Here is a 13,514-nt window from a genome sequence, read left to right as displayed (position 1 = left end):
CAATGAGGAAAATGAATTCAGCATGTAATCTAATTAGTGATGGAAGTCTATTACATCTAACTGCAAAAGCAACCGTCCTTGAAACAAATTTATTTACAGTCCATGTTACCACTTGAAACAACTTTGAAATGATGTGTAAGACAACAGCTTAATTGTAAAAATTTTTTGTTTGTTTGTTTCAGTTCTAGACCTGGAAGGCCTCCTAAGAGGACTCAAAGTGTCACCTCCCCAGAGAACTCTCATATCATGCCACATTCTGTCCCTGGCCTCATGTCTCCTGGGATAATCCCACCAACAGGTAAGAATACTATCCATTTATGCCAAAAACACTAAAAATCAGCTGATGCCATAGCTTTTATATATGTATATGTATGTTTACATGGATATTTATACCCATCAGTTGCGCTTTGTGCACCTTAACATAATGTTACCGATGAGAATTTCTCGCAAAACTGCGTTGTGGTTATCATCATTTCTTTATTTAAAATAAAATGAAAGAGGCTGAATTGAGCACAGTGCTAGGAGTGATTCTAACTAATCCTCTCACTAATTTCAAACAAATTATTATCCCTATTTTCCTGGTAGGTAATCGAAGCTAGGAGAGAATCAAGTGACTCTCCCAAGGTCAATTAGCTTGTAACTGTTAGTGGTTATTCAAATCCAGGTCTCTGGATTCTAAATTTGTGTTTTCATTCATAAGAACTCTGAAATAGATTGAAATGCATCCAAACAATACAGTAACTATGTCAATAAAATATCTCCTATTTTTTCAAACTATAGTATGAATACATTCCCATTAGAAACATCTGAAAGATGTTCATTTCCGGAATTTTAAAAATATGCAAGAAAAAAGAATAGTCTTGACTGTGTAAGTTCCATACCACAAACAACTTTAATAATGCACTAGATATAAAAATAACTCATTTGGTTCTACCCCTTGGATATGTTCACTGAGTCTTTTATTTACTTACACATGTTTGCCCACTTCCCATGTTTCATCTAGACCGATGAGCAAATTAAAATAATAATGATGATGATTTTATTTGCATTCATTCTTACCATCACGGGAGTTTAGTGAAGAGGTATAATATAAACACAATTGCCATGTAACACAAACTGATACAGGAAGGATAATCTGCCAAGATGAGGAGAGGGTCTTCCTCTTTTCTCTGAATTCCCGTATCAGTGTTTTCTTTTTATTTTGTAACATTTCTTTCTCGATGCTATGTTACCATCATGGATAATCTGATTTCATATTTCAAATTTGGTAGAAAGCTCTTTGAAAGCATGACTATTTTGATTCACCTTTATTTTTGTGAGAACATCTGAACAGTTCTTTCACCTTTGTGGACATTTATCAAACATCTGTTGAGTTGAATTTAAACTATTTGTTCATTTTATATATTTAATCTTTTTCCAGTAAGGTACCATGGTGTATACTTAACAGCAAATTTTTAAAAGTGCCATGGAGAGTTGTATTTTTATGCTAATTTTGCAGATGAAAAATTGAGACATAGAAAAATGAAATCAATAGCTGAAAATGACCCAATTACAGAATGAGTATCATCATTTCCATTTGTTTAATTAGTCTGTTTCTCAAGTGATTGAATCATACTGGCTGAAATTCTAATTCCAAATTTGAGATTCAGAAAAGAAATAGGCAGTGTTTTGTTAAATTTAACTGTTTTTATTTAACTAGATAAAATTCCCTGATCCGATAATTTGGTGATCTTTTGGTACCTTATAGGCTAGATGTAACTAAAATCTTAACTGTTCATGTTTTATGCTTGAAAGACTCAGTTGTGCTAGAAGAAAGAATTGTTGACTTAATTAACTTCTCAATGAACTGTGTTATGGGGATTTTAAAAAATCATTTTAATAATCATTGTTCTGTATTTGAAAAGTTTGCATTGCAGTTATCTTATGGGTGAAAAGTATTTTAGGTTGTATTCATATAAGATAGGGAAGATCTGGTTCCAAATCATCTGTCAACATTTAATCTTTTAAGGGGAAGACAATAAATAGTTCATTACCAAAGTGTGAAGAAATAAGATGATTTTATCACAATCTAAGTAAGCAACACCTGACGTAGTTAACACCATCGTGTAGCTTTAGGGTAAGTAAAATTTCTAAATGATGATCATATGCCAGAACTGAAAATCAAAATATTAAGTTATTTTCCATAGACCCCTTTCTGAAATATATTACATACTTCCCTGGCTTGGTGAAGAGAGACACCAAAGATAATTTAACTTGACTCATTGTTATGGACATTCATTTTTGAAGTAGGATCAATGTCATGTATTTCAGTTGCTGTGATGTTCTTCTCAAACATGTTTTTCGTCTGTTTGTTTGTTTACTTTTGTTCTGCCTAGTATGTCATGAACCCAGAGACCAGAATTTCTTTCAAGTTTATTAAGCATTATATTGAAAAAGACCTTGAAGAGTCATGTTCTAGAAAAGGATGAGGAAATAAAGGCTCATCAAGAGGATAAAATGGATTGAAAAGTAGGTTTTGAACAGCTCAGTGCTCTACAGGCCCAGAGAATGACTTTAAGACATGGGGAGCATGACCTTACTATTACCTATTTCACTTACTTTCTTTTTTATTTGTTTGTTTCAAGTTTTTATTTAAATTTTAGTTAGTTTACATATAGTGTAATATGAGTTTCAGGAGTAGAATTTGTGTGTCATCACTTACCTATAACAACCAGTGCTCACCACAAGTGCCCCCCTTAATACCCATCACCCCTTTAGCCCATCCCCCCACCCACCTCTCCTTCAGCAACCCTCAGTTTTTTCTCATAGTTAAAAGTCTCTTATGGCTTGCGTCCCTCTCTCTTTTTTTTTTCCTTTCTCCTACGTTGATCTGTTTGTTTCTTGAATTCCATGTATATTTCACTTAATTTCAACTTTCATAGATTGTCCAAAGTTTTATACCTGCCAGGAATTTGACTATTGCTCATGAATGGTGTTACCTTAATATATTTGATGTGATTGCTTTTTCTGTATAAAATTTTTCTAGATGGAGAAGTTTAGAATTTAGTTGAACACTCTCCATCCCTTGGATTATTTACTCACTTTAAACATTAACTGGAAATCTGATGGTCTTAAAGAAATCTTACAGTTCTCAAAAGAGTGTAACACTTTTCTCCCAAGGAGAACTTAGTATATTCAGGGAATATGTTTTACTATGAATATACAGAATTTTGTGTCCCAGGACTTTATTTATACTTGCTACTTTCTTTTCTATGTTTATTACTTTCTTTAAAAAAAAACAACAACATTTTTTTACTTCCTAAAATAGGGAATGTGAGGTGTGTTAGTTATTTTTTAAAACTTAATGAAGAAATTATATTATCAGTATTGTTGATATTAAGCAAACTAGTTTGATGATGTTTCTACTATGTTTTTAACCTGTGGGTTTGGAATTTTAAAAATTTATTTCCAAGAGTCTATAGTTATATCAGTATCTTTAAAAGTCTTGGAAATCATGTTTCTCAAACGACAAAACAAACAAACAAGCATTTAATCCTCAAGAAAACAAAGAAAGAAAAGAAACAACCCTTGCCCCTAAAGTCTCAAAACCTTTCTAAGATGTAAATTGTAACCTACCTGTGAACATTGACCTGTACTTTTGGACTCCCAGTATTACCATTTGAAAAGTATAAACAATGCAAATTTACCTTTGAACACAGATTGCCAAAATTGGTCCTATGAAAAAGAAAATTTATTAATTTTGACAAATTTATAAAAATCTATCAATTTGTTCCTAATCATTCCCTCATGTCTTCTTTTCAACAATTGAACATTGGAATTAAATGATAATCTTTCCTGGAAACAAGTTTTCTCAGGGAAAAAACAAAAAGACTATCTTAATGTTTAAAAAAAAAGTATTTTCCCAGCCCTAAAATTATGTACTTAGGTGTCTATTATTAAAAGAAAAACTTTGAGATTGCTTATCAAGTTTTTGTTATTTTGGTTGCTTGAGTGGGCTTGTGTGTAACCCTAGAAGGGGGCGTGGGCAGATGGTGATAATTTCCAAAATTTATGGTTGTCACAGGATGCCATGGCAACCAGAAGTGGAAGTTAATGAAAGAAAGAAGGTTCTTTGTAGAGTCTTATAACGCAATGCCCCCTATAGTGCTCTCTACATTTATTTGGACTGAGTACATGTCATAAATCATTTTTGATAACAAATACCAGTTTGGAATAAATTTATCCTAGCAACAGAGTTCCAATAACATTCATACTTTTTATAGAATTGTGTGTATTTTGCAATTAAGGAAAGAGTTATTTAGGAATTCTAAATATTCCCCTCTTGTGCCAGGAGTGCAATTTGGCTAGTGTATTTGGCCAACTTCCTGATTTTATCTTTAGGGCAGAATGCAAACTAGTTTTGAAATACAATTTTATATAAGTAGTAAGAAGTAACTTGGTAAGTCTCAAATATTTACATTTGATTTATAAAAAAACAATTTAAATATACGCAAATTGAATGAATGATTTATAGTTTTGCTTCTTGAACATATCTTTTCTCTCACTGTGACCTTGTAGGCACATAACCAATATGCATTCAAGATAAAGAAAGCAATTGTAAATACACATGCATTATGCTTAAAAGGTAAGAAATTCTAAGCGCAATTTTATCATTTTGGAAAAAATATTACATCAGGACAATGTCAATCCAGAGTTAATCCCATTGAAACATTCTTTTCTTAAAAAACAAAAAAAAAATGATAGGAAATTATTCTCATTTGTATTTATAATTCAAAGTAGTATATTCAAAGTTTATATATTTTTATTTTTCTGGCTAAGTGCTACTAAGAACCAGCAACATTTGAACTACCTCTTTTCGCAATATCAGCATTTGTAACATTTTAAATGCATTAAACATTTCCACTTCTGGGGAGAAAGCTCATAGTGTGGAAATGTGCCTTGTATGTTGAGAAGTTTATTAAAACAAATACGTTGTATTCCCTGGGGAGACTCACAAATGAGGATAACAGAAAAATGTACAAGTAAAACAGCCATGAGTGGATTGATTGTCTTCACTAATAAATTAAACATAACAATCTATTGAATGCTTTACTCAAAGAGTCAATCTGATATCAAAGATTTAAACCATTAATGTTATGTAGAATGTGTATGTATGCATTTTCATACATTCATATGTGCTGAACATTTGTGAAGTTTAATCACTAGACGTTTTGAGGGTAGTGCATTTAACTTACCAGTATTTAATGCATGTCCCCTTTATGTTTTTCTTGAAGGGAAAAGGAAAATATCTTCTTTTTCTTTTTTCCTTTTTGAAAAGCCAACTTAAACATTAGACTTCATCATATGACTTACTTCGTTTTAAAACTTTTACTGGATACTGTGTTAGTTACCTGTGGCTGCTGTAACAAAATACCCCATTCTTGGTGACTTAAATAAATGAAAATTTATTCTATCATAATTCTGTAGAAGTCCAAATTGGTATCAGTCAGCCAAATCAAGGAGTCAGCAGGGCCACACTGCCTCCGGCGGCTCTTGGGGATCCTTTGTTCCTTGACTCTGAGTTTCTAGTAACTGCCAGCATTTCTTCTTGGTTTGTGGTTCCCTCACTCAGATTTCTGCCTTTTCCCTGTGTGTGTGTGTGAGCACACGCACGTGTGCATGCAGGCACGGGTGGATGAAATTTCCCTCTGCCTCTCTTGTAAGGACATTTGTGATCGTATTTAGAGCTCATTAGATAATCCAGGAAAATATTCTCTTCTTGAGATTTAACATAATCACATCTGCAAAATATGTTTTTCCGTATAAAGTGGCATTCATAGGTTCCCTACATTAGAATATAGACATAATTTGGGGGTCATATTAACTTGCCACATCTGGCAAGTCGCTCAGCAAGGTACTCTGAGGGGCTGAAGTGTGGTGTTGTAGACATGCATTTGGGAGATTTTTGTGATTTTTGTTCACTGTGGTATCCCAGTATGTAGAGTACTGCTTGCCACAGAGCAGATACTGAAAATAAATATTTGTTCAGTGAATATGGCTAATATATGTTTAGTAAAGGAGTTCTGAGAGGAATTATTACGCTTCCAATTTACAAATTTAAATAGTGGTGTTATATAATGTAGTTTAAAAATCCTATTAAGCATGGTTAGGCTCCAGATTAAAGACTCAGAGGGTAGACCCTAAAGGAGGTATACTAAGTAAATTTGTCTATAGGTTATAATGGCTATATTTAAGTATTATCATCAACACTTGATGAAATTTGTATCTCCAGATTGATACTCTAGAGAAGCAATATTTGTGGGAATAAAATGGCAACATAGAACTCATTAGTCTTTAAAATGCCTGCATATGATATACTATATTATACTGTTCTAAAGGATTGGAATCCTCCCTGTGCCCGCAGTATCTTGATATAGAATTAATTTAATACATAGATGAATAAAATATAGCTCATAATGTAACTAAATGTACATACAGCTTTGGTATGAGGAACTATATAATATATATATTTACTTTATTAAATATGTAATATGTATTAGAATCGAGCATTTCGGTCCAATCACAATATGCCCCAGGTCTATTACTTGTGTAATAGAAATTCATAAATGTCATTTTTTCTAAGCTTTTAGAGCAAAGATCTGTTATTTTTAGATTTAATTAAGTAACCACATATTACTAGACTTCTGGACCAGCCTCCCATCTACTTAATTTAGAAGAAAATTACAGTCCTTTCTTCCCTAATTTGTTTCTCTCTTCCGAGTTTCTATTGAGTTCTGTGTTCTTACAGGCCTACACTGGGCCATAGTACGCATTATAATCTACTTACACTTCTCTCTCAGTAGATTTGAAGTAATGAAGTTGCTAATATTCTTAATTGACTAATTGCAAGGTATTATTTGCTTCTTTTTTAGTAATATGATACCACCTTTGACAAAAGAGAAGTTTATTAACATTAAGAAAAGCAAATCAGATTTGAGTCAACTTTTGATTATGACAGTGGGTGCTGTGTGGATTATTTGGGGCTTTGTGGACTCAGACAGTGTTTTAATCCCTTGGTTATACAGTATGACATGTCTTTTATTGTTTGCTGCAATTTCTTGCCCAGTAGGAGGTGCTGTTACTATCCTGGGTCCCTCCTTAATCAAGAAAACTAAGAAATAAAAATAGTGTTCATTCAGGAAAAACAACCAATTCTGCTATAGATATACTTTGAATATTCCTCACGCTGCTGTAGAACGAAGTCATGGAAAGCAAGATAAACAATTATTTGTTCAGTCTCCTTCCCTGTCTTTGATAGACTTTCCTTTCTGAGGCTAATGTCAAAGCTTTAACTCCTTCCCTTAATGATGTGCTCCTGGTTTGTTACTAAGAATTTAACCATATCATTTTGGAGTTTTAAAATATTTTCTGCATGCATTTTGGGGATAAGTTTTACAACTCCATACTCTTCTTTTAAAGAAGTAGAATTGCTTATTGAAAGTATTGACAGGATCAAACATTTTAAGAGAACTTGGCAAATATCAGAAAGACAGCAGTATTAATAAAGTGCTATATCCAGTCTCCTAAAACATTCATTGCCCTGGTCGTGAATGAACTTAAGATCTGATTTGAAAACATTCTGCATGATAAACACCTAAGGATTTTATTTGGTTATGTAATCATATAACCAGCATTGTGATAAAACTTCTGACAGCACTAATATAAACCTAAGCTTAACTGAATAGGGATATATAGTTCAGATAGAGGGGAAACGACAAGACTATTTTACTCAATGCTTCAGATGACATCTGGGATATTATGTTCAGGCATGACACCACAATTTTTAATAGGATCTTGACAAACTGGTAAGCGTTATGAGAATAGATGCTAGGGATTTGGAAATGTTGATGATGTTTAGTCTTAAGAAGACTTACAGAGAATCCGAACGTGGATGATAGACTCACACGGTGCTCTTCAAAAGACAAAAATCTACCTGATGGACAGTAATTACAGAGAGGTCTGCATTGGCTTCCATAAAAAAGAGCCTTACTACATGGAGAGCTATCTAAGAGTAGAACCTATTACTCCTAAAGCCTTACCTTTCCCTACTGACAGAAGAGTTCAAGCAGAAAGATGGATGAAAAGTTGTTAGCCATAGTTTTTATAATTAATTTTTATAGGCCATATTGTTCATGGTACAAAAGAGTAATAGTTTAAAAAAGAAATTATCTCCCTCCCTGACCTCAGCCATCCATTTCCTAACTTAGTAATCACTGTTAGGGAAATTTGAAGGTAATTTTGCATTGGAGGGAGGTAGATCAAATCAGATTGTCTCATTTCCTTCTAATTATAAAACTTGATGATTCTATTTCATTTTACTTTGAATTATTCTTCCAAACTTGACATGGAGCCTTTCTAGTTAAAAGATACCTATCCTTCTGGGTCTATATTCTTATATACTTTTATTGTTTTATAAAAACTACTTTTGAGATGAATGTTTCATATTTATAGCCCATCACACTCTGTTACATGTTCATTTATGGATGGAGTAGTTAATTCATGGGTAGAACTATGACTAGAGTAAGCTAGCAAACACTTTTTTTCAGCTGAAAGAAAATTTTAAATGTTTTCTCCTTTGTTCTCTTTGCCCTACTTTCACAAGTACTCCATGAAGGGGTACATAGCTGCAAAATTAATAGAGGAGGAAATGGCAATCCTATAGCTATGGTAGGATTTGGAGCCAGGAGTAGAAAAAATAGTATTATTTTAAACAGTAAAGATCATCACAAATGATAGTAGAAAGACATGAACTCTTAAAACAATTTAAATGAAAGACTTTGACCTTTACCATAAATTACTTTGATTTGACTTTCCAATTTAAAAAATAAAGTCCCCAAGAGAGGAGTCAGTTCTTAAAAATCATAGGAATCTTCCAACCACACTACTTTTTAAATATGTAATAAAGTCAAATGTTTTGATCCTTCATTCCTTCATTGATATAAAATAATTTATTATACTGAAATTATTTTTCTCATTGAATTACCATGAATATCAAATGATACAATTTATAGTAAACTCTGAAAATGTAGTTAGAGAAAGATAAAGTATTATTATTGTAATTGAACCAGCTGATCCAGGTGTTATTGATTGTTACTGCTGACTTTTTTAAAATTTTTTTTATTTTTTAGAGAGAGAGAGCACACACAAGTGGTGGCTGGGGTGGGGGAGGAGCAGACGGAGAGGGAGAGAGAATCTTAAGCAAGACCCATGCCCAGCGCAGAGCCCGACACGGGGCCCGATCTCATGACCCTGAGATCATGACCTGAGCAGAAATCAAGAGTCAGTCGCTTAACTGACTGAGCCACCCAGATGCCCCTTATTGCTGACTTTCTATGCTCATATCAACACCACTGGATTCTAAGAAAAAAAAAAATGATAACTTTAAAAAATGTAGAGTTTAGGCTTAGAAAGTCTCAGTTTGGCAAATTATTCAAATTCATATAAATGTCTCCATAGAGTACACTAAAATTTGTTATTACATGTTTACTTTTCAGGACTTAATGACAACGAGTTCTTTTTATAAATTTTCATCTGTGAGCAGAAATAAGCTTTATGAATATGAAATGTCATTGCTACTGTTCTATGTTTAAACTGTCATATTTTGCTTTCAGAAATATGCATACCACAAATGGTAGTAGACCTTAAAAATGGAGATTGCTTTGAATTGATTACAGCTGTATGCTGTGCTATTTAATTGTTGGAAATGAATTGACATATACTGTAAAGTAAACAATGAAGCTGGTTTTCAAAATGATAAAACAGTAACCTAATTCAATAAATTGAATCAGATTACACAAACACTTTTGCACTTCATTAAGGAAGTAGTCAGTATAATTAATGTGAGAGCTTTTTATCATGTTCACTTGTTGATATATGGCTAAGGATATAAACACAGTAGACTAAACTCTTTCAAAATCTTTGTGCATTTTACATTTTAACTAAAGCTGCCAGAAGCCTGATTCCTAGAGAAGACCATCATGGATTTAATTCTTTTATCTTTGTTGGTATTGGAATACAATGAGTAGGTTTTGATTCTTTTTAAAGGACATGTAATTTCCAAACAGCATGGTATTATGATGTGGCTCCTCCTAACGTAGAACTGAAGAGTCTGGCTTTCATTCTCTTCCACACTTGCTAGCAGTGTGACCTTGACTAACACTATCTGGCCTTATTTGTCCTATTATCACAAGGTAGGTACTGGTACCGCAGACGTCATTTTAGAAGAGAAAAAAAAATGCTTAGAGACTTGTTCAAAGTTTCATTATTATGTGATAGAGTTAGTTTTCACTTAAAATTTTCTGACTCCAGTTTCCTGGTTATTTTCCTACATCAAGCTGCCTTCTGAAATACTGTATCATCCATAAACTAAACATCGTAGGATCTGCCATATCTTCTACTTGATAGAACTTTGTGAAGAGGCTAATGTGGCACCAAGTGCTTTGCAAAGTCTTATGTAGCAAGATGTCATCTGATGTTTAGTTTTATTATGATGATTTTCAAAACAGGACTTATGCCTTGTTCCAAATAGAATACCAGTTGTATTTCTCTCTGAGCCTAACAGTTCTGGGAGTAATGGGCCCTTTCCCGTATTTATGGCAACAGATTATAATAATTTCCTCAGTTTTTTTTAAAAAATTGTCTTTGTGTCTTCCAATTAGCTCAAATAAAAATATTTTTCTCCCAATAAAATCCTCTTATGTCAATGATTACTCTTTGATCATCATGATATATAGAATTTTATGATTCATATGTAGTTCACTGAAATGCCTCCTATGTCCGTCCTTTGAGGGAATACCATTTTATCAAACATATTCCCATGAGTTTTCATTTAAGAAATGCAATGCTATGTGGAAAGACTATTTTTTGAAATAGGTATTGTCTAATGATTTGAATCTGCTTCCTGGGAGATAAGGATATGACTTAAACAGTGTTAAGTTTTTAAGGATTAAAAGGGGTATATAAAACTCTTTGTCTATTCCATAGTGCTATGAAATTGTAAGTTGCTATTTTGGGTTAGACTTACAAAGGTGATGCTATATCACGAATAGTCTCTTTAAACATGTATACTATTCAATATTAAAATCAAATGTTTGATCCTTTAGTAATGCATGATTCTCCAGAAGTCAATTTTTGAGGTGTTCTTTTCTCTATTAAAACATCTAGCTGGAAATTATTTTCTAAATGTGAAAATGTAGCAACGTGAAGGTTTTTAAAATTTCCTCTTCTATTTGAATACCTTCTTTCATCTTTGAAAGCAGGAAATGCCCTTTGTATTATCTATTATCTTATATCACTTAACGAAATCCTTCTAGGGAATTATATTCGGGGGACGGCTTTTAGAAGAATAACATGGAACCATGTTGATTCAGATGAATATAACTGCAAACATCTCAAATTTCAAGAACATTAATTTCTTAATAATACAATGTAACAATATTTTGAAGTTATTTGAGCATGAGATTCATCTCATCAAATATAACCTTTAGGTTACTTATTGAATAAATTACATTTAAGGATAGCATTCCAAGAGAACCCGTTACCATATGACCTGTCCATATGAGTTGTCTTTTTGATTTATAACGGCAATTGCTTTCTCGGCATGGATTTCATGACATAATAATATTCTATGAATTTTTGAAATTACAGTGAGCTTCACATCAATCATCTATAATAAAATACTGCATGTATCAATGAGAGAGGACTATTGGAAGGTAAACATCTTGGAACTATGAACTTCCCCGAAATGCCAATATTGTTATTTTAATGAAACAGGCAGGCTGCTGCTTTTGAAATTCTCTAAATTGATCATAAAAGTGGTCAGCATCATCCCTCCCATTAGTGCACTATCTCATATTCTCAACAGTAATATTCATTTTCCCTTGAATGTGTCAACTGTCCATCCAGCTAATTTTGCCTAGACTGCTGTTGTTCTTGGCCTGAATTCAAGGAAATCTATTGCTTCTGGGGTTCCTAGGCATTAATGTCTAGAATTTCAGGATTATAATTAAACACATGTGACATGGACTACCATTATCTGTCCATGTTTCTTTTATCCGTTAGAATCAGAGATATTTAAAGTGAGATCTTAGCAATGTAAAGAATTGATTGTGCTGCTCGGCTGTTTCTTTAGTGTGTCTTCACAAAATAATATTGAATATTTTGAGTTACAGTCTTCTATATATTGAGTTATAGTCTTCTACAAGTAAATATTTATTCCCATTCTATTTGAAAAAAAAAATCTGTAACTAGAATTTGCCATCAGCAGCTACTTCATTTTTTACTTAATCTCACTTAGTTTTGTTCCTAAAGCACCCCATTAATAAGCATGTGTAATTCTTCACTAATTTGACATATTTTTATGTCATCTTTTCGTTACTGATCATTACATTTTCAACTGATTTCTTATTTCCTCTATAAGTTAGCATGGATTTCTTAAAGTGAAATGTGTACTTGTTAAGTGACACATTTGGAAATCCTATGAATACATTCAAAGAGAGCTTTACTTTTTAGAAAACATTTTTAAAAGCTTATTCTAATTTATCTTAATCATGTGGCTTAGAAGAGTCATGGCCATATTGCAGATGTAAAACACACACAAAAAGAATATTTTTGTATGTGAAAAAATATATGAAATTTGCTTCAAAATAGTTGCTTGAATTTATCTACATGGTGCTTCTTGTTACATATTTCTTTTATAGGTATAATTCTAGTTAAAATGTAGATTTACTCTAGGTCTTTGTGCATATTATCCAATCCAATAGGAAAAAAAAATCCAACTTCAAATACATATACATTTTACTGACAAATTTCAACTTTTTTATACATGGAATCAATATATATGTCTATAATTTTCACTATTGTATCTTCAGTTACTATCTCAGTATCTGGTCAAAACATTGTTAAGGTAAAAATAATTTAATAAATCAGTATAGTTAATTGGTTAAAATAAGGAGGAGTGCAAACACTTACTAAGTAACTACTACATGGTAGGACCTTTGCTAATTCCTAAATATGTAATTTATTTCTCTTGTCAAATTATGAAGGAAGTATTCTTTATCCCATTTTCCATATAAATAAACTAAGGCACACATAATTTAAATAACTTGCTCAAATTGAAGAGAAGAGTCCACTTGGGGATTGAACTCAGCAGTGGATAATTATAAACTCTATTTTCATTATTCTGTCCATACTATTTCCAGGGAATGCAATAATGTCTTTAGATACCACCTATATTTTGAGCACAGTTGAAACAAGATGAATTGAAATAAAGTTATTTTTTTAAGGATAGACCAAATCTTTACAGAACACTTCAAATTTTCATTAACATGCTTAATTTGAAAACATTTTCACAACACAGCGCAGCACAATAATTTCTCATGTCCAACATATTGGACATAAATCAAGTTCTTGTAGGCATTCTACTTACTAGTCTATGTTATAGTATTGCCTTTGATGAAATTTCTCTGCTAATACTG

General features: G+C 32.4%; 1 protein-coding gene across 1 annotated transcript in view; it reads left to right on the top strand.

The window, feature by feature from the left end:
• DACH1 (dachshund family transcription factor 1) overlaps positions 1-13,514 on the top strand; it is a 413,621-nt gene that overhangs the window by 178,661 nt on the left and 221,446 nt on the right. Inside the window, exon 3 of the mRNA XM_040623452.1 lies at positions 183-298. Within this exon, the coding sequence (XP_040479386.1) occupies positions 183-298 (116 nt within the window). The remainder of the gene's footprint in view (positions 1-182; positions 299-13,514) is intronic.

This window comes from Ursus maritimus, unplaced genomic scaffold (assembly GCF_017311325.1).
Source record: "Ursus maritimus isolate PB19 unplaced genomic scaffold, ASM1731132v1 scaffold_10, whole genome shotgun sequence".
Classification (NCBI taxonomy): Eukaryota; Metazoa; Chordata; class Mammalia; order Carnivora; family Ursidae; genus Ursus; species Ursus maritimus.
The sequence above is the reverse complement of the archived record's forward strand: the minus strand, read 5'-3'. Positions and strand labels throughout refer to the sequence as shown.